Source organism: Gobio gobio (assembly GCF_949357685.1).
Source record: "Gobio gobio genome assembly, chromosome: 1".
NCBI lineage: Eukaryota > Metazoa > Chordata > Actinopteri > Cypriniformes > Gobionidae > Gobio > Gobio gobio.
This window is the reverse complement of record NC_137097.1, coordinates 37,502,305-37,525,508: the sequence shown is the minus strand read 5'-3', so window position 1 is coordinate 37,525,508 and position 23,204 is coordinate 37,502,305. Positions and strand designations below refer to the sequence as shown.

At 36.8% G+C, this 23,204-nt stretch overlaps 1 protein-coding gene across 1 annotated transcript; it reads right to left on the bottom strand.

Annotated features, from left to right (window-relative positions):
- Positions 1–13,987: 13,987 nt before the first annotated feature.
- LOC307129118 (TNF superfamily member 14) lies at positions 13,988–22,662 on the bottom strand. The gene is made up of 4 exons (XM_079821309.1): positions 22,442–22,662; positions 19,412–19,451; positions 19,152–19,229; positions 13,988–16,778 (listed from the first exon to the last, which is right to left on the bottom strand). The coding sequence occupies exons 1-4, from the start codon at positions 22,643–22,645 to the stop codon at positions 16,399–16,401; spliced, it is 702 nt and encodes a 233-aa protein (XP_079677435.1). The 5' UTR covers positions 22,646–22,662; the 3' UTR covers positions 13,988–16,398.
- Between the last annotated feature and the right edge of the window lie 542 nt (positions 22,663–23,204).

Sequence of the window (23,204 nt, the reverse complement as noted above, 5' to 3'; positions counted from 1 at the left end):
ACGTCAAGCCCATATCGTGCCTACATTGGACCCACCATGCAATGTTGGCAGGGAAATACCAACTTTGCAACCACCTAACAGCTACCTGGCAACCAATGAAAGCACCTTATTAACCCTAACAACCATGAAAAACAACTTAGCAACCACCTTGCAAACTGAATAGAAATTGAACCACTCTTATTACTGTATTTATCCAGGAAACTTTAAATGCTGTATAAATGTTTAATGCTCATAATTTTAAAGCTTTTTACAACTTGCTTCAAATTTCAAGCAAAGCATTCAAAGACTGTCTTCATGAACCTTCCTTGTATATTTTTGCTTGCTATGTTTTGACTGTAAGCCTTGATCTTACCAAATTTTTTCAGACCCAACAGGAACAAAGAAACTTCAGCCAACAAGAAAAAGGCATGGACATAAATCTAGTGGCATTTTCACCAAACTGTAAGTCAGCCCTTTGAATCTTTTAGACCTTTTAGCCTTCATCGTTATGTGTCTTTGTTTGTAATTATTCTTTCCTAACTTGATCCCAAAATATTCCTTCAATGTCCTCCAAAAGCTATTTGGATACTTAATTCTCATTAAAATTATATTTAACTGAAAATTGAACAGAAATGTATTCCTGTGATCAAAGCTGAATTTTCAGCTTCATTACTCCAGTCTTTAGTCTTTGTGTAAACCATGATACACTTTAATCAGGATTATTTTGATGAATATAAAGTTCAAAAGAACAGCATTTATTTGGAACCTTTATTATAAATGCCTTTGATCAAATTTTGAATGATATGTACTGTATATATAAACATCCAGTATGTGAACTTGAGAACAACATCCATGAAAAAATAACCAATTGGTTAAAGATAGTGATAACGAAAAGTTAATTTTGAGAAAAGTTCCAGCCTCGTTTGTTTGCAGATGCCACTTGGTTTGATTTTTTTGCATTCCATGCAATGACATTCAGTTAAAGTGCAACTTAATTGTGTCCAAATACCTTTTGGGGGTCACTGTATATGCAGTATATTGAGGTTGTCTTCTCAGTTATCAGTGTTTGTGTTGAAGCATAATAAAAACCTGAAAATGACTTATCTCTAGACTTGTTCACAGGGACTGAAAGAGGCCCGGTGGAGCTACTCCAATGGAAAGCAGTGGAACCTGGCTTCATCCAGGGATATGCACAGTTGAAGGTGGAGGATGACGGCCTATACTTCCTGTACCTGCAGGTTACGCTTGACCCTCAGATGACAGGAAACTATACAATCACACTGCAATCAAGGCAACGAAGCGTGATTTTAAAAGGTCTTCTCAATGCATCAAAACTCTCAACTGGCTTCATGGGTAAAGGGATTATGCTGAATAACAAAGACATTTTTTATGTGACCTGCAAGCCTCAAGCCAAAATCCGGACCAATAACACTGAAACTTTCCTGGGTGTGATCAAGCTTCGTTAAATCTGAATCTGGAAATGGATCTGTGACCGAATGAATGTGGACTCTGATTTGCACTGATCTGCTGAGGTTTTGAAGTACACTGGAAGGGTACAGCATGTGTACGACATGTTTGATTTGGTAAGAAATGTATTACTTGTTTTAATTTATTTCTTAAAGTGAAATCTCCAAAGCTCTCTTCCTTTATTGCACTATATTTAAGCTTTTCTCCATTTGATGGACGATGTATTACTGCATAGCCAAATTCTGATTGTCATACACTCGCTGGGTTGTGCTGGGATGTTTCAACCCATGTTTGGGTCAAATATGGACAAACCCAACCGTAGGGTTTTAATTGTTTTAATTTAAATGAACTTTTGTCCATATTTGACTCAAAGATGGATTGAAACAACCCAACATTTTTTAGAGTGTACCAATGTACAATTGGGTACTATTGATGCACTTTGTAAATACATATATTTGTGTGCAATTGACCCTTCGCTAAGGCCGTGAACTGCTCCAAAAGTTTCTACAAGATATTGTGAACCCTTTATTTACTATCCACACTACAAAACCTGAATCAATAGAAAAATGAAATGAGTTTAAGTTAGTAACATTCATTTAGGTCTTCTTACTGATGTTCTACATGTTTGTTTGAGAATTATGGTCAACACATCATTTAATCTACAGCTTGAATAACAAGATTTAGTTTTTTTCAAGATTTAAAGAGAAAGGGGAATATATACCACTCTGGTTATCTTTTGTCACAATTATAAGCTCCTCAACAACAATATTTCTGGAATTTTTTTTTCTTTTTTTTCCTGCAAAATACCATTTAAAACAAGCCAAACACACAGAATATCCACACACTGAATGGAGCGTGGTTAAAGGGTCAAGTGCAGACAAAGAAGAATATCAAAATACCTCCCTTTAATGAACACATACACTCACTTAATACGGCAATATGGCAACTAAGTTTTCTGTCATGGGTCAGGTGGCATATCAAAAGCCACTGAAAGTATATTCTGTAATTGTATCAGGGCCGTGACCACCATAGGCATTGAGGGGACAAGCCCCCCCAAAAAAATATTTCTAAATGTTGTTCTCCATTATATGTAGCTCACTGTTTGTTGACGGACCACTTTAAAAGTAAAAAACAAAAAAACATTGACCTGAGTGGTCTAAAAGTACTTGCTAATGATGGCCAATCAGATTAAAAGAATGCGGGGCTTACTATTCACTGAAGACGAGTGTGAATTCCAACGCAGCAAACTCTAACTTACCATTCTTATTTCTTTATTCCCTTAAATCCCTTTTAATCCTCTAATTACTTACTTACTATTTTTTTAAATAAAAATATCACCACTCCCTCTCTCAAAAAAAAACCAATGTTCAAGACATGGTTACGGCCTTGAATTGTATCATATGTATGTGTGATTTCTTGTTTGTTTTATATATATAAATATATATATTGTCATATTTATCTGTATTTATGACTGGTCAATACACAATGGCAACTATCTGCTTTTATTGGGTACTTAAAATGTATGGTTTAGAGAACAAACATAAAGAAACCAACGAGTCCAACACAATCTCATGGCAATTCGTACTATTTTACATTTTGGCAAATTGGTGGCTAATTAGGGCCCGAGCAACGATGGTGTGAGGACCCTATTGGTATTGCTCTGTTTATTTTGTATTAGTATTACTAATATGATCTGCTCACTGGTGGTTAGGTTTAGAGGAGTGGTTAGGAAATTGCTTACTTTTTTCCTAAAAATCGAATGATTTGTGTTATTCGCATTGAACGAATTCATACAAAATCGTCACCTCGTAACATAGTTATGATTTCCCATGAGATCAGGTTGATAAGTTATTGGTTCAGAGAAAACATCAAACGAAGAGGCAATTCTTTAAACGAAAAATCTGTTTGTGCAAAACATTTCACAACTTGGCCAATGAATGTATACTGTTTGAAAACAGATATACAGTTTAAGAATGGAGAAAGGGGACACATTATGATTGTCGAATGTGACTGGATCATGTTCATAGATAATTTAATGAACAAAGCTATGTTCTCTTTACAAATTTTAACTAATGATGCTTATCAGACCATTCTGGTTAGCTGACATTTGAATCGCTAGAAATGTCATGAAATAGGAAATGCTATGTATAATATGTACAGTATCCTCTGGCTGGAAACCCAGGATCTATTATTATGACATTTTAAAGTGTGACTTAAGTCAGTTTTTTGGGTCACTGTATATGACTGAATTAATGATTTATTTTGTAATCTTACTGAATATCTTAAGATCTCCTTTCAAATAAAGTTACTCATGTTATGGAGGTTTGTTTGTATATTTCATCAGCTCTATCTGACAAAAAGCGTATACACTGTGTAAGACAATTGCTTGAATAAACAACTACATACTTTCTGCCAATGTCATATGCATTTTTTCACCTTGTTTTAATTGTTTTTCTGTTATGTTTTTTTGTGATGACTCATTCATACTGATGGTAGACTGGCTGATATGCTTACAAGAACGAGACAGATAGTGATAAGACTTTCCATCGAGGTGGGAGTGAGGGGGCAGAAACACAGCAGTGACTCATTTCCATGAATCCATCAGCAAACATCATTAGTTACTGTGGGTTTTACAACACTGACATGTTTTCAATAATCATGTCGAATTTATACCTAATCATACCATGGCACTAAACTGAAGCATCTTTAGTTAGGCTACCTCTGAGCCTTCTCTTATGGTTCTGCATGTGAGATCGGTCTCAGAGATCCTGAATCTATAGAGTCATCGTTCTGTATACTGTGACATCATGTTTTGATGACTCAATAGCGGGACCCTCTTTATGAAAAGAAGTGAAAGAGTGCGTAAACCGAAACATCACTCAGCACATCTGCTTTCGAGGAGCCCCTTATGAGTTCATCAACGTCTTTTCACACACTCATCATCTCACATTTAATAGCCCTGAATATGATATGCACTGCATTTTTAAAACCAAAACCTCTTCAGTGATTGGTAGAGATGTTTTCATTTCATTTCTGTTGATTTACTCTGATTCTAACAGAGACATACCGCTATCAGTCAAGAGCAGTGAGCGATTCCTTTGTCTTTTGTTGTTTGATAAACATTAAAAACACAGACAGTTGCAGGAATATTAGGCTGCTGTCACGGATACTCACAATTCACAAATGTCGTGTGCATTTGTCCGTTCAAGCACAAGACATGAATGAGAATTCCATTCGTTATTCGCATGCTTTGGATGTTTGCACACACAAAACTTGAGGTCCCGTTCGTGTCTTGTGCTTGAATATTTAAATTGTTCAGGCTTAAACTTTTGTGACGATGCAGCACTGGCTTATCAACAGTCCCTTTCACATATGTTCACGTTCATGTTCTCAAAACATTGCATTGTTAGGATTCACAAAAATCACAAAAATTTATTGAGATTGAAACCCTTTCATATACTTGCCATTTTACTCGTTTTTGGCGCTTGGTGAGTGTTCATTTTAGGCCCTGGTGCAGCTCAAACAAATGTCACTTTTAAACCAAGCAGCTTTCTGTTGGCCAATTCATGTGACCAACTTGAAACTCCCGATCACATGGATTCCATTTGAAACGATTGGATATAGCCAAAGTCCCTTTAAGACTAGTCATTTCACTCGGCGGCCATCTTTGAAACACCTCTCAGGCATGCAAGTGCAGGCATTCTTCAAAACAATTCACCAAACTTACGATTAAATTTCATATTTGAAATCAGTAATGAAATCTGACAACAACTGTCTCATAAATTTTGTTTCTAAACGCTTGAATCATGACAAAAACCCTAACACTGATTCTAAAGGCAGCTGCAGTGATGCGGTGGGTTTACCAATCGGCGATTGGCTCTTATTTAGAAGGCGGGACTTATTTCGCCAAATTGCACGTTGCATTTTCTCCCATCCGTAATATGAGTGCTGCGTATTTCTATAAAGTTTATAATTTTGTAAAACTGCAATGACCGCAACTTTAAACTTTAGCTTTGGTGCTGCGGCACTTTACGCTTCTGACACTCGCTTGTCACACAGAAGAAGAAGAGAGACAGTATTTTCGTGCTTGCCAAAACCCATAAGACATATTATGTCTATGGCCAAAACCATTCACACACTTTTTGCAAACTGGCAAGCAGCATTAGCTGTTCATCTTCTTCTTAGTCTACTTACTACTTCTTCGTCGTATCAATGCGTGCTTGGCAAGACCGTTTTGTCCTTGAGCGCCACCAAGTCGTGTTTTACTGTCACTTCAGCAGCTCCAGGCACGTGAACAAAAGCGGCGATCTCATTGGTCGGCCAGTTTTTAACGCGCTGCGTCAAAAAAAAAAAAAACGAACCCGAGGCGTTTTTTTTTGTAAACTACGCTTTTACGCCTGCCGTTTTGCGCGTCGGTGTGAACACTCACATTGGCGCCCATTGTTTAGTCAGGAGGCGTTAAACGTCGGCGATAAACGCGTGCGAAAATCGTCCCGGTGTGAACAGGCCTTTACAGTACTTATTTTGTCTTTGTTTTCAAAAATATATCTGTCTATTGGTTGTTTCTCTTCATCTTGCCCATAGGTATGTGTTGATAAGTTGGCTATGCAACTAGGATTTGTTTTCCAGCATGTTTCACCATTAACACACTGGAGAAAATGGTATTATGGTGGCAATGTAGCTAATAAAATTGTAATGTGAATTATTCAGGTCATAGCCTACTATTTAACACCACCGAATCAACATAAATAGTTTATTCTAGCAAAACACATTTTTATGGTTTAAATCAGGTAGAAATAGCTAAAGTGACAATTTCAGGTTACCACTTTTACATAAGACCTTGATGACATTCAGACTTTGAAAAAACAATGATAGACTTAAATGAAAACTGAATATTGATTTAAATTAACTGATGGAATTTGTCTGAGCTCAAATAATATTGGCTTTGCAGTCCTACGCATAAATAATAATGCATACAGAGCGATACTGGTTCATATCCCGTCTCTCCTGAGTGGGTGTTCCTCTTTTTGTGGCCGTTCCCGCTGAATCGGAAAAGGGCAATCACACTCATTATTAGCCACAAATTTAGGTCCATGATGCTAATTTTACAGCCCACTCTTGTCAAAATCAGCCGTTATATCCACCTCCACATGATGAGGAATATATGGCAGAAACATTTCCGCTGCGTGCGCTCCTGTTGCTGAGGGGAATCTCATTTTCATTGAAGTCACCCGGTCCATTCATCAGCTTCTTTTCACTTCTCACAATCTTTGTTTTCATGAGCTGTCTTTCCTAACTTCTCTTTCTTGCCCAGTGTCGCTGAAAATGAAATTGAAATATGCTAATTTCATGTTCTTGTGTTTCTTGTTTTGATCGGTCAGAGCCTATCTCTCATTTCACACATTTCGAGTGCCTTTATCTGAACTGTCTCATCAGTCGTTGCTCTCTCAAACAATAAGACAACAATGCATGTCTGTCAGATCACAGACAATAGGGGTGAAGAGGCTCTGTCACTTGATTTCCCATGTTTCAGCAGCAGGTGGCGCTGTTTTACTTACTGGTTAACACAGTGAGCTGTTCAAGTGATGAGCTGTGCACTTTTTAAAGGCCTTTATAAAATGGCAAGTCAAACACTTGTGTTTGTCGAAAAGACCAATCCACCCGAATTCACCCTATTTAATTTTTCTTACCCAAATTAAGTTTTTGTTTAAGTCACCATTAAATAAAAAATTACATTAGTTTTGTTGTTTTTGGAATGTTTATTATTAATGATTTGGGCCTATCCTTGTACTTTTTTTTAAATGCACGTGCCCTCATAATCTTTAATAAAAAATAACTTCCCCGCCCTCTTGCAGCGACTTGCAGGACAGAACACCCTGTCACTCACAAGAGATCCACCAATAGCAAACCACAACATCCAATCAATTCCTGATTGACCAAATCAAGTCCCGCCCTAGTTTTTTCCTAGTTCAAGAAGACGCTTTACTCGGATAGGCCTATACGTTATAAAAGACAATCGCAACTTCTGTGAAAACTTTAATGTTGCTTTTTTTGTGGTAAAATACTTCTTTAATTTATTATTAACTGTAAATTATGTTGCTTCAATCCTATATGCAGGCATCAGTGAAACACAAAAGGAGATAGACAAAGGCTGCATTTAACCCGCAGGTCTTGAAACCCAATAAAGTGGTGCAGGTATGTTTTGTTGTAGGCAGTTTGCATCAGACTGGTTCCCTCCATAAAAGTTCCCGCCATTTTCTCATAGGCTTTTGGATTATCGCAACAACAAAAAAAACAAGCTCTGTGATCATTAAAAGTTTATTATACTTACATGTTTTGTCCATCAAGATAATTATCACAGATGAACACAACTTTTATGAATTTTGAAGTAAATGCAGTCCGAAGTAAAAAGCTAAAGTTTGGCTATAAACGGACTACACCAGGTCATTCGACTTCAACGTCACCATCACTAAGCTTCCGACAACGCTTACAGTTTTTATCTCAGAACATTTTCACAGAACGTTTGAGTTAGAATACTTTATAAGAGCACAATTATGAGCATATGAAGCTGTAAAAGTGGACTGAGCTTACCTTTTCGGCCTCTGTCGTCCCATTTAGCCACTTGTTAGCAACCGCCTTTTTCAAGACACGTAACAGCTTCGAAAAAATCATGAGTGGGGTTATACTGACATATTTTATGTAGTAGAATAAAACATGAAAGTGTCTTGAGCTTGTGTTCACCACAAACCTTATTCTATTGACTTTGGGACAATGGAACCGGAAGTGCTAAAATGCTAACTCCGCGTTTTGGCCTATAAATTGATGTCATACCTGCACCACTCTATTCCAATTTGTTGACTATATCTGCATTTTTTTTGATGACTAGCTTTCATCTACTTTTAAAAGTGATCCATATCCGATATCTGCATTTACACTTGGCGAAAAGACCGGAGGTAGATGTATTGACCTGGAAAAGCTTAGGCCGCAAAGGAATTGTGATTTGCAATGGATGAAGACGACAATTTTTTTGCACCATCATTAAAAGCCAGTAAAACACTGGGATGAGACTTCGTTCTCCATTGCGCCATTGAAAAGAGCCATGTGATCGCTGTTGGTGTCCAACAGTCATTTGCCACCATCGCTTTTTTAGGACATACGACTCGCAAAGAAAAAGAAAAATCCAGTCTGTACGCTTACATGCAGATGCAAATACATGTCTCCAATTAATATCAGATTTATTTCCACATATGAACGAGGCCTAAAACCGATGTCCATGTGCTTTTTTTCATTCATGTGTCATGTCTGACAGTGGCATGCATGGGGAGGGAGGGTTGACGTTGGCGATCTTCTAAAAACGTATTATAGCTTTGTGTGATGATTCAGTTCTTCCCACCCACTGCAGATCTCAAGTGTCATTTGCACGTGGCATCGAAACTGGCATGTGACAATCACACAATGGCATTTTGGCCTCAATGGTCTCTGCAAACCTGGCATGTCGTCTAAAGGTCCTGTTTAATGCAATCGATGAGATTTGAGAAATGCAGATAATTAAAAGTGAGTAATGACTTAAATTTAGTTCCGTTTCATACACTAAACAATTATAGTAGTACTTGGAATACACAAGTCATATGAAATGATTTCATGATGGAACTTAATATGGAATTTAAAGCGATAGATCACCCCAAAATGAAAATTATGTCATTTACTCACACTCAAGTTGTTCCAAATAGGTGATGACTTCCATAGTAGGAAAATAAACAGTTTGGTTACCAACATTCTTCAAAACATCTTCCTTTGTGTTCAGCAGAAGAAAGAAACTCATACAGGTTTGGAACAATTTGAGTGTGAGTAAATGACAGAATTGTAATTTCAATTTAAGTAATCAGTGTTTTTTATGAGCTAAAAGCATTTTTGTACTAGCCCCGAAATCAGCAACACTTCTGATCTTAATTGTCGGTCTACATGAAGCTAAATCTCTTCACACGCTTTACCGATATATATATAGTGGAAATTGAAAGGGCAGGAAAACCCAACCAAATAACTTTCGGTTTCACCCCACCAAAACAGGAGAAAGACTAAATATGCTAATGTGAACATACACTGGATCATATACACCCACAAAGAAACTATACACAACACACACACACACAAAGACCTTCCCATTCAAAATCAACTCAAGGCTGACATCAAGGCTTCAAATATCAAACGCATGCATTGAATGCATAAAACCACCAAAACTCTTTTCTGAAAGTGATAATGTCATGAAAGATTGGGCCTACCAATTCACTTAGACTAAATGTGTTGGCTGGAATCTTCCACCGAGCCTCGTAGAGAAGCTTCAGTCTTTAGACAGACAGATCTGAGTCAGCGAAACAGCCATTCTCATACCTGTGTTTGTGGGTAGCGTCCCCCACCCCCATTTCCTCTGCAGTTTACTAGCTCTGCTAAGAATACACAGCAACGTGGGCGTTCACAAAGAAAAGCTTCTTAGAATAAGACCAAATGAAACAGGACCCGATTCAAACGATAAGCGCATCTGCGTGCATAATGGACAACGAACCGAGCGTTTCTCCAAACCTTGAAATGGTTGTCGCAGTGGCACGCTGATGTCATCTGACATGTGAACAGGTAGCATCTCAACAGACAAATGACTCATCTTATCCTCCAAACTCCCTGGTGTGGAGAGATGTGACTCAGAAAAACTGTACATTATGAGTTTAAAAATAAATGTGCAGATAAAGCAAGATTCGCAAATGAAAGTGTCACTGTAGACGAGAAGGAAAGGTCAAACCGCACAGCATTACGAATCCTCGCTCAAATGACATATCATGCGATGAGTGTTATATAACGGCGTGTAATAATGACTGAAAGCAGACTGAGGTTTGTCATAACTTTATTTTGAGCAGGGACATCGTTAGGCCTATTTTAGGGGGGCTGAAGCTACCCCAAAATGTTCCTAAGCCCCCCTAAATGATAATAAGAACAACAATAACAATTCGATTTATCAATAACCGTATCCTCATTCATATTTAGACGCAACAAATGATATATATCCAGCTACAAAAAAGTTTTCCTTTCCCTGCGTCTCTCACTCACGCTCTCTCTCACATCCACACACGCGCCACACACACACAGCCCCTCCCCTCCGTGCACACCGCCGTCTCCATGAGAACGAGTGTTCGACGTTGAAAGCAAGTTCGCGAACGGTTGGTATCTCGAGAACACCTTTACACAATCACACATTAAAAAGTGGTATAAAAATATTTTTAATTCAGAATATAATTTTGTCAGTGTGTTAATGTCGACCCGAGAAGCGATTGCTACTTTAGAAAGTTAACTAGTCGCAAGTTTGAGGTAAAATGCACTTGGCTTGTCGATGTCAAAACACTATATAAGCTGTGATTCAAATATTAAATAATGTTATGTCATTTGTTTACTCTTAGATTGAAAGTTTGCTGCCTCAATCCAGATGAGTAGGCTATTGTATAGGGTAAATTTAGTATAGGGTACTATTAGTATATAGGGTATACTGTGGTATTTGTATAGGTTTAGCTCAATTTAGGTTTAGGTTTAGCTGTATATTTGTATTTTAGCTCAAATACATGCGGTTCTGTGTAATTAAATAGCATGCTGCGGACAACTTATCTTATATAGAGAGGAATTAGATATAGTATGCCATTACTTTATCATACATTTACATGAGCAGACAGATAGCATTTAAGTCATTGCTTATAGTAACTCACCAGGAGCAAAGTCTGGCCTAAGTAAATTCCCCCATGCAGCTTTGATGTGTCTAAAAGCTAACATTTTTACAGTAACTTTTCTTTAACAGAGTAGAAATGGAAGAAGAGGATATGTCTGTCACTTTTTACTTGTTAACATCTTGGTTTCTCAACTGGTTGTTGACCAGTGTAGCTCTAGATGTGAGTGCAAAGATTTTGCAAACGCAAGTTACAAATACCCTGGGGGCTAAGACATTTATTTTGTAATTGAATATTTTTGTGGGATTCAATGTTTCTGTATCAGGATGCTCAAACAAACAGCAAGTGTTTACTATGATTGTTACAAAATGACGCACTTTAAAGTCGTCATGAAATGGAAATTCACCCTATACTGTAAAACATGATATACTCAATAAGTTATGACAACATATGTTTTTACATTGTTTTAACTCCTCAAAATAAGTAAAGCAATGTTCAACTTTCTTTTATAAGTTAACCCTCATCCTTCCCTCGCACTTTGTAACAAATCCTTCCCTTGTGGGTCAAAATGACTTAAAGCCCTACAATTATACATCATTTTTTCTATGTCCAGAAAGCTTATTTTATTTCATTTTGATAATATTGTTTCTATATTTAATGCAATTTTGTTATTTTATTTACCTTTAAATTACTAGATTTACATCAATAAATAATAAATAAATAGTAATTTAAGCACGTTATTCACATTCTGTCAACTTCAATTCAAAATAACACAATTTCATGCATTACCCTTTTAATTCTGCTCAAAATATCTTTCAGGGTGTCCGACCTCTTGTAGAATTAGATAATATAAGATGATATGTTCTATATGGAGCAAATGAGCTGTTCCATTGGGTCCTAAAGTCAGTTTCTCTTCAGAATGCATTCATATGCACATGTAGACATGATAAAAAAATTTTTTTTTTTTTTTTTGGTAGTTTTAGCATTTTTTGTTTGAATTTTGAGCATTTTTAGGTTTTTCTATGTGTACCGAAGCATTCTTGCATTCCATTCATTCCTAAGGGGGTCAAATTGAGGGAAGGATTTGTTACTTTTTAAAATTTCTACCACAAAACTCCTCGAATCCAGTCAAATTTCTTTTCTTTTTTTCTTCTTTTTTTGTGCATTCATATTTCAAGTGCGATAAAAGTTCTAGGGTCTTGGACCACTTCAATGAACACTCAATTTTAATTTAAAAAACGAGTTTGACCCAAGGGAAGGATCATGGTTATACAAGATTCAACAATATTCAACAATATTCAAGATTTCATGTAATTTAAGTTGAAATGACTTAAACATCCAAGTTGATTGCATTTTTTGTATTTTTTTTTTTTTACTTCATAATGTTCAATCAGAATGTCAACTTGATCTTTTCGACCAACACAACCTCATGGTAATTCATAATATAACACATTTTGGGGAATTGGTTGCTAATTCCTATATTTGTATGAATTCCATAATATATTTTGTATGATCTGCTTATGCCCCAATGGAGGTTAGATTATGGGATGGACCTTTATGCTTACTTTTTTCTAAAACATGTTCATACATTTCACATCATAGGGTTTATTCAAAATCGCAATCTTGTAAAATAGTTACATTTTCCTGTGAAACTGGGTTGAAATGACAGACTTTGGTAAGTATGCAGGACTTAAAGGGATAGTTCACCCATCAGTTCGCTCATCATTTACTCATTGTTGGTAATCAAACAGGGGAAGGCAATGGCTGCTGTCAACTGTCTGATTACAAACATTGAGTAAACGATGACCAAAAAAAAATCATTTTTGGGTGAACTATCCCTTTAAGTCTGCTAATACGCCACCCCCCACAACTGAGTTTAAACTCACATTCATTTTTGAGTGCAAAGCCCACATCTCAAAATCCAATCAATAAATGATGCATGCAGTGTATAATATATATTTATTTTTTAAAAGTTGTAAATAGATTATTGGAGGCTACTTCAAAATGTTTAACTTAAATGTACGTCACAATATGAAAGAAAAGATTTTTAAAAAGCAGTTTCATTGCGACATGAAAGTTACAAAAACACATTTTCAACGTGGTCTCAGATATTTTAGGCCACACTGAGAGAAATATCTTCAAATAGTTACATATATTTTAATTAAATATTTATAAGAACAATTGTAACAAGTTTTTTTTTTTTTTTAAGTAATATTTAAGATGTGCAAAGCAAGGAGCAGGGATATATTGCAGTAGTATTATTTTACATCTCGAGCAAATTAAAGGTGCAATAAAAATTCATGTTCATCTTCCTAAACAATTATTAATACAGCCGTTCTGATGCAATTCAGACACCTGTTGCTAAGGAGTCACAATACTGATGATATTGCCTATTACAGACATTATTAACCAAAGCCTGTATTACATTAAGAATCAGATAACAAAAATGCTAAATGTGCCACACAAATTATAACGTCCATACAGATATTTTAAAATATATATTTCTGCCACTATTAAAGTTGAGATCTGCAGAGTGGCAGGTGCTACACACTGACAGAAACATTACAGGCTTTCAAACTTTTTTAACTACATGATTGTTACTCTTATTGTTAGTCCTTTTTATGTATGTATGTATGTATGTATGTATGTATGTATGTATGTATGTATGTATGTATGTATGTATGTATGTATGTATGTATGTATGTATATATATATATATATATATATATATATATATATATATATATATATATATATATATATATATATATATATAATAGCATCTATTGAACTTTTCATCTCAAAGGATATAAGTTTGAATCCTTTTGATAAGACGCCTCAAATTTACTACTCACTTCATAATTCATGTGCTGGGTGACTATAAAAAATGCTGGGTTATTTATTTATAAAAAAATTTTAGCACAAATGCTGAGGCCTACTGGGTCATTTTATTGGATTATTTATTTTTACCCAGGTGTAGTTTTTCTGTAACAGCTGCTGGATAATTTTTCAATTACAAATGATGAACCCCCTCATGTAGGGTGATAAAGTGGGACATAAAGTGTCCCAATCACCCTGAATTCACCCCTACTTTCCCAGCGCTGAGTAAATGTAACCCAATGTTAGGTAGTCTGTGCCGAACCAGTTAAAACGGAATATTTTATCAACGGACATTTTGTTTTCTGTTCTGAGAGAGAATGTCCTGAGGGGAAACTTCCTGAATTCAATTATGGTTTGTATTACATTGTATTCTCATCAAATTATTACTGTAAAAATAATAAAACGTCTGTAGTTTGTTAACATGTACTTTGCAGCTAGCGTCTGCTTGGAACGCTAGCCAAACAACGTGCCGGAGCTAATATGGAAATTTTACCTTGCGCAAACCAAATGCACAACCAGGGCTAACCCCGACGCAACATCTCTGTAATGTGTAATGGTGTGTGCACACTAAACGCAAATTGAATTATTTGCGCAATGATTGCATACAAAGTCAATGCCAAGTCAATGCACGAATTTGCACCGGCCGGCAGAATGGGTCAATCGCGTATTCGTGCATGTTGAAAATTTTAAACTCAAGCTGAAAATTAAATTCACAGAGTTGTGTGCGCCTCTGGATGGTGCTGTGAACCCAGACATGTCAGTGTTTGGCTTTCTGTGTATTTGGGACTTCCACAAAAGGTACAGAGAAGCAATAGTAGTCATCTTCAACATGGTGGTTGATGGCGGTAAAAATGGCTTCTTGTTGTTGTGCTTGAAGACACTCTTCATCACTCAATGTTTTCTAGAACTAGTAATCTAGAATGAATCTAGATTAATCTAGTAATCTAAAAATGTTTGCTTCGCTTTTGGTGTGCGCACTAAAAGTTGCTGTGTGCTCCACTGACTATACTAATATGAGTGCTGCATTGATCTAGTGCACCAGCATCGCAGCTGTCAGCTGTGGTCACATATGGGTCGAATCTCTGACAGACGAAATGGCACAAGGTAAAGTTGAATATATATGTATAAGATTGTCATTTAATGAATTGGAATAGCCTCAGTTTTCTTTCCACAGATTCCCATTGGCTATGCTTGCTGCACTAAAATGTTTACTAAATGTCTTTTGAGTAAGAAGTCTTTTTAAGATTGTAAAAGACTGACTTGCATAAAAGACTGAATAAAAAGTACTGTAGTCTATAGAGTGGTGCAGGCATGATATCACTTTGTAGGCCAAAACGCGCAAACAAGTTAGCACTTTAGCACTTCCGGTTCCATCTAGGATTTTGTTAAAACCTGAAATAAGGTTTGTGATGAACACAAGCTCAAGGAACTTTCACGTTTTATTCTAAGACATAAAATACATCAGTATAACCCCACTCGTGATTTTTTTTTAAGCTGTTACGTGTCTTGAAAAAGGCGGTTGCTAACAAGTGGCTAAATGGGATGACAGAGGCCGAAAAGGTAAGCTCAGTCCGCTTTTACAGCTTCATTATGCTCATAATTGTGCTCTTATAAAGTATTCTAACTCAAACGTTCTGGGAAAAATGTTCTGAGATAAAAACTGTAAGCGTTGTCGGAAGCTTAGTGATGGTGACTTGAAGTCTAGCGACCGCGGTGTAGTCCGTTTATATAGCCTACCTTTAGCTTTTTACTTCGGACTGCATTTAGTTCAAAATTCACAAAAGTTGTGTTAATCTGTGATAATTATCTAGATGGACAAAACATGTATCACAAACTTTTGTTGCTCACAGAGCTTGTTTATTGTGATAATCTAAAAGCCTATGGGAAAATCCTATTGGGTTTTTATGAAGGGAACCAGTGTGATGCAAACTGCCGGTTGACCTACAACTTGACGTCATACCTGCACCACTCTATATGAACTGTTCTTGTTCTATAACCGTACATTTATATTATTTAAAAACAAAAGTGAATTTTTATTCATTAAAATGAAAAACCATCAATGGGTTGACTGACCCAGCACTAAGTCAAAAACAACCCATCAAATTGGTTAATGTATTAATCCCAACAAGTTGGGTTAAAATAACCCAGCATGTGTTCTGTCCAATATTTACCCAGCGCTAGGTTGCCTAATAACCCAGAAATGGTTGTTTTTAACCCAGCATTTTTGGTACCCTTTCATAAAGGTACATATATTGTACCATATTTCCCTCTAAAGTTTACATATTGGTACTTTTTAAAAGGAAACACCAGTGACAGCATTTGTACCTTTTTTCTGAAAGTATTTGGTAATTATCTGACTCCATGAAATCATCTAAACCATGAACACACCAAAGTAGTTCTCAGCATCTTTGGACAACACAAGTGTACAATTTTTCACCCGGACAAAGAGAGCATCATCTTTGTAGAGATGAAACATGCCGCTGAGGTAGCTGTTGTCTGTGATCGCCGGCCTCGGGAGTTTAGGACGAAACCTAAAGGACTGGAGAAGCACAATCTCACCCCCTGCATATCGAGGTGTAATCCAGACCACAGAGTGGGTGCATGAGATGTTATCGTCATGGAAGTTGATCTTAGAGTAGACGGAATAATATCCCTCTTTCTCTATGAAGAGTTTTTCCTTGTTGTGTTTGACATGGTGAAGGATGGGTTGATGATTCCAAAGCAGGACTCCATTAACTGGTTTCTGATTAGCTATAGAGGAGAGGACAGCATGAGGATCAGGTACATTAGCACTCAAATGTGTGACTGGTTGAATTTATGTTTCTCATTATGATCCCATGTATAAATGTCTTATTATACAAAATTGTACCTTTTAAGGTACAACTGGCCGTCACTGGGGTGGTTTTTTACCTCTAAGTCAGGGGTAGGCAAGTTCAGTCCTAGAGAGCTGATGTCCTGCAGAGTTTAGCTCCAACCCTACTAAGCCACCACAGTATAAAATGCATGGATCCCAGCATGCATTGCAGCATTAAGTATGTCACCATTGTTGAGATTCATATGCTGATTCTTGATATTTGTGTGCATCTAAACTTTTTCCCCCCTTGAATGTATTTAAAAATCTAAATTCAGAATGTGATATGTGGCAATAAAGTACTGTTGGTGAATATTATTGATTAATAGTTTTAGTCAGTGATGAGTTTAGTCAAACATATTTCTTCATGACAATTTTTGTTTATGGCTTCTTTTGATTAAAACAGATTATGGGCCCTATCTTGCACCCAGCGCAATTGACTTTGTACACCGACGCATGTGTCATTCCTATTTTGCACCCGCGCAAAGCGCGCTTTTCCCTCCACAGAAGCACGTCGCTAAACTAGTGAATGAACTTGCGCTACCTGGGCGGTTCAGCGCAAAAAAGGAGGCGTGTTCCGGCGCAAACAATCCCTGGTGCTATTTTGCTGTTCCATTAAACAATTGCGCCACTGACCAGAAAAAACCTAGTCTAAAGTCAGTGGCGCGTTGCGCGTTGTTCATTAGGCCTATGCTATTTTAAGGGCGCATGCTTGACCATAATGTATAGCATGCACAACGCGCATACACTTTGCTCATGTAATCTACACAGATGCAACAGTTATTTTTGCAAATCATAAATTGTTACACTAAAAAGATATTAACACATGAGATGACGGAAATCATTGTGGTGTGCCACGAAGATGTGAAAAAATAGGCATAAATCTAGCTTACAAATTATTCAGGCTAATTGTAGTCTAATAATTAAGGAGACCTGTTTGCCCAATAGTGGCAACTTCTGGCAAGACATATATGTATATAAGGACATCTAACAAATTGGTTTGTCCGTCAAGAACCAGGAAAAAAAATCGGTGAGGGTGGACGCAGTGATGTCCTCTGCTGGCGTCAGGTCCTGAGTAGAGGCAGATCCACCTCCCGTTACACGGCGTGCCCGATTGATGCTGGCAAGCTTGGACTTTCCCCGTCTTCTGATGTCATTGTAGCGCTTGCGGCACTGGTGCGACGTCCTGGGGATGCCAGCTGATGAAACAATTGTGGCTATTTCCTCCCACGCCTGTTTAACCGACGCTATTTTGGGTGGGTTTCTCCCATCCCCATACAACACAACTTCTCTGTCTTTCACTGCTCTTACAAGAACATCAGTCTCCTCGGCTGTGAACCGCTCCTGGCGTGCGCCTGGTAAATACGCCATAATAATAGCAATCCATAATGGAACTTGCGCACCTGCTTTTACAGGGAATGTTGGATGACACTCTAATTGGTTTATTCACGTTACGCCCAAACCACACCTATGAATAATGAAGCTACTTCAGACCAACCCATTTTAGATTTGCGCCGGGCGCAAGAGCCATTTATCCCGCCGGAAAAATAGCAACAGCGCCGAGACCCGCCCACAAAGTTACTTGCGCTTCGCGCTTTGACACTTGCGTTTCAGATCGTTAAAATAGGGCCCTATGTGTTTTGTTAACACTGTAACAAAAACCACAAACTAAAAAAAAAAAGCCAAGAGTCAAACTGGCCAACTAAATGAAACACTAATATTTTCAATAAAACATCAACATCTAAACCTCTGTTCATTCTCAATGAGAGCTTCTATAGATGTATTTCAGGGTTGTTGCCAAACTCTGCAGGACAGTGACTCACTAGGACTGAACTTGCCTACCCCTGATCTAAATAGAGGAAAACAATGGTATAATTGTACCCTAAGGACCAATTGTGTACCTTTAAAGGTACAGTTATACGTTTTGTTCCCCAAGGAAATGTGTGGAGTAAAACCAGTTAACAAGTGTCCAGTACTCTCTACATGTGAATGCTGGGATTCCCATATTTCTATTTCAGTTTATTATTTTAATATTATTATTATTTCAGATCTGATTACTTATAACAAAATTAAAACTGAGAAGGGATAGAAAGGGGCTGAACATTTCCAGTAAATTTCCAGAAACTTTCTAAAATTTTTCGAAAATGTCCAACAAAAAAAAAAGATCCTGTAAAGTTTCTGAAAAAACTGAGTAGACATGGATTGGTAGTGTTGATTGTCAATGATGCCAAATAAACTAAACCTAACGTCAAAAAAAAAAAAACTGAACTTACTTGCCAGTTGTGCCATTGGTTTTGACGGCTTCATTTCTCGAAGCTCCTTATTTTTGGGGGGTGCGACATCTACTTTATCTATAAAAAAAGCATAAATGTACCATATTTAAGTGCAATCTGATATTCTTCATATGCCTTGTTTAATTGCATAGAATGCAATTAAAAATGCATAGAATTAAAAAAAAAGCAAAACAATGTTATTTGCAGTAACGCATCAAAGTAAACTTATGACAAATACAGACTGGTTGAGCGATCTTTACCTTGTTTGCTCATGGCAATCTGAGGTTCATTTGAAGGGGTCTGAAAGGAGAATCACACATTTATGATTTAATTTTGAGCCTTTGATTTTTCAAATGCCTTGGGTGAAAACACCTCAGAAAAAAATTACAATACTGTATCATGGCCTGCTGCTGCTGCATCTGTTGTGTCTTGCAGTAAATTCCTGCACTTTATTTAATGTAAAATAGCATCAGTTCATAAGCATCACCTCTACATTTTCTAACCCAGATAGCACATGTACATCTTGTTTTCATCTGGAAAACATCTAATGAGTACAAACATCTTTTAAAAAGCAGTTTTACAGACATTCAAAACCATAAACATCTTCAAGACATCTTCCAAATGTCTATATAATATCTGACAAGGAAAGTTTTAAGATATGTAGCACAAGTACATCTCGGACACGTCTATTTGATGTCTGCATCATCTGCAATACATCTCTAGGACGTTTCCTGTTAGATGTCATATGGACATTTAGAAAATGTTTTAGAATGTATGTAAAACAGCCTTTTCTAAGACGTTTATCAGATGTTTTTCCACAGCAGATGCTTTCCAGAGCAAACACTGAGCAAACACTCTAAAAAAATACTTCTTCCAGATGAAAACACGCACATAAAATAGATGTCTCTGTGATGTATGTGTGCTATCAGGGTATACTGCTTTATACTGAACTACTTTTAACCCTCTGGTCCTCTTCATTCAAAAATGACTGAACATTATTTATTTTTATTTTTTTTTTGCTCCATCAGAATCCACAACTTAATAAAAATAAGTATTTATGTCTAGAGAATAACACTAGAGATTTTATAAGCTATTTTATATAGAACTATAGGAATCTAATGGCAACAACTTGCATAAGTTTTTCTTTTTTTACTCCCACCAGGTTACATTTTAAGGCTTCGGTTACTGCTTGTTCAAATTGCTAGTTAAAATTAGCTAAAGCAATACAATTGCTAAACATTGTGTCCTAACTTAATTTGATTGTGTTCAATCCACTTAAATATAAGTCAAATTTAAGTGTACTTAATCCGTTTGTGTTGAGATTACATGAATAATTTGTGTTGCATTAACTGACGCTCGGCGGGGTTGTTAGTTCCCAGCATGCTTTACATATGGCTAAACCAAGAGAGAGTAAATGTTGTTATTTTATATTTTATTTGTTATTTTCTGTATTTTTTAGGAATATGAGAAAGGGGGAGACTTGATTGTGTTTAATAATGTTTAATATTCAATTATGTTGGAATTATTAGAAGAATTTAAATTACAGTGGGTTACCATTGTGGAGAAGAGTGGAGCATTTGATTAGCCTGCGGACTATAACAAATAATGTCATAATGGCTTTGCTGAAGGAGCTTTTAATGCTTAGCATTTAAGATGCTAATGTGTGTTGTTGCTAGCTAAAAGTTTGCCAACTAGCTAGTGCAGTATTATAATTCAGTTGTTTAACATTAAAATATATGAACTTGAAGTGATTAAGTGAATATATGAAATTGAATGCCTCAATCATGTCAGGTAGCCAGATAAAATTCACTTTGAGACTATTTAATTGGGTCACTCACATAATATGTATTCATTCCATGATGTTGAAGTTACATGAACAAATTATATTTGTTTAACTTAATTGATTCATGTGGGACCGATGTACACAATTAAATCTTGTAAATCCAACACACCTTTTTTTTTTCAGTGAAGAGGACCAGAGGGTTAACATTTGTATTAAATAGTGGGTATTTATTTGTACAAACAAAATCAGGATTTTAGCATTAAAGTCTTCACGAAATGAAACTACACTCTATCTGTTTTCCAAATTCATATTATAGCTCTTATTGTGAATGATTCATCATATTTTCATAGAAATTAAATTTTTTTAATTTTATTTAAAATGTCATAACTAAACCCCTTCCCAAGCTCACGTTCATCTGCCTCCACTTTTGAAAGCAACGTCCACATTTCAAAATCCAATCAACCGATGCATATAAGCAAGTCCCCGCCCTACAGGTTTTATTCTTTTCCGATAAAACTTTCACTCGGATGTACGTGGCGAAAAATACGGAAGAAAAGATCAGTGGCTACTTCCGTTTCATTGCGACTTACTGGAACACATTTTACACTATATACTACTTTGAAACTTTTTGTTTTAGTTTTTTTAAATGATTTCACATAGCATATGAAAACATTATTGTTTTACAAAATAAAATACTGTACAGGGACTTTTGTGAAGATAACACTCAAATGAGTCAGTGAATAATTTTTGCTATTCTTCTCATCAAATGAACAGACTTCCCAACATTTCTTTAGAGCTATGTAATGTTCTATAATGTTTGCTCGGTTGTAAGGATGTGTACAATAAATAAAATGCAAAAAAAAAACAGTGATGTAGGCCAACATTATCAAGCCCTGCTAAGGTGTGAACCAAAGTGGTTACTTGAATTTAGTTATCAATTAATTCAATGCATTCAATCATATTATTTCCTCCAGTTAACTCATTTGTGTCACACTGCTACATCAGATCAGATAACCCTGCTGCAGGTTGGTTAAGATTCATTTCTCATAACCGTGTTTGTTAGGTCAGGTAACCACACAGCACGCTATGTGGTTTGAGCACCAGCAGGTCAGTCCAGCTACATTTCTGCAAACTTAATGTAAAGAAGGGAGGAGCCTGACAGAAACATTGCAATCTACAAACAGTGCATATTCATGTACATATGGCTGACAATGTTTCTATTTTGCATTATGTTTCATTGTTGTATTATCGGCATGGTAATATGAGTGAGAAGTTATAATCGGTAACACTTTAGTTCGATGGTCCACTTTAAACATTCTACTGACTATAAGTAACTTTGCAACTAACCTAACTAACCCTAACCTAACAGTCTACTAATACTAGAGAGAGAGAGAGAGAGAGAGAGAGAGAGAGAGAGAGAGAGAGAGAGAGTTGACATGTACCATAGTTACAAAGATACTATTCAAGACAGTGACGCTGAATGAAAGTTGGACTGGATGGTACTTACAGGCTGTTCTTTGGCTGAGTGCAGATGGTAGATGAAACAAGCCTCCACGGTTATTCCAAACAAAGCCAGAATGACTAGGACCATCAGCAGCTTCTGGATCCGATTCTGCCGCTGTCTATAGTCGGGTTTGGGCGGCAGTGGAGGGGGTCTCATGGTACTGTCCACCACAAACACTGAAGGATACGAAATTTTACCTGGAGCCATGTGCACATTCAGAGAAGTGTGACAAGACCCACTGCAACACAGAGAGAGTGAGACCCACTTTAAAAGCGAGAGATAACCATCACTCATAAAAGCCCACAGGTGGGCGGACGATGCATGTGAGCTCACTCCAGCAGGGGCCAAAAAAACCCTGTCCGACTATTCTTTTCAAATCTGGATGTAATCCTGTAATGTTGTTACAAGTGATGGTTAAAGCAAAATCTGCAAAAAAAGTGCAACATTTAAATCTAATTTGGTTTCAAAACAAGTAAAAAATGTGTCAACGGTAAAAGCTGATTTTTTTTTTTTTTTTTTGTCTTTCAGACTTCGACATATTCCGTTTGGGTCTGAGTAGGTTGTAAGTGGAATCTACATAAATGGGAATCAGCAAAGACATGTGGGACAAAAGCCTACACAAGAAGACACGCATTTTCACGGCCATGCAACTGGCCCACCCATTCACACCTTCCGCTCTCCTGTGCATCAGCTCTCAGCCACAGCTTCCCGTCCTACACACAACACACACACTTCTTCAGTGTTTAAACCTTACGCTGGGTTGAAA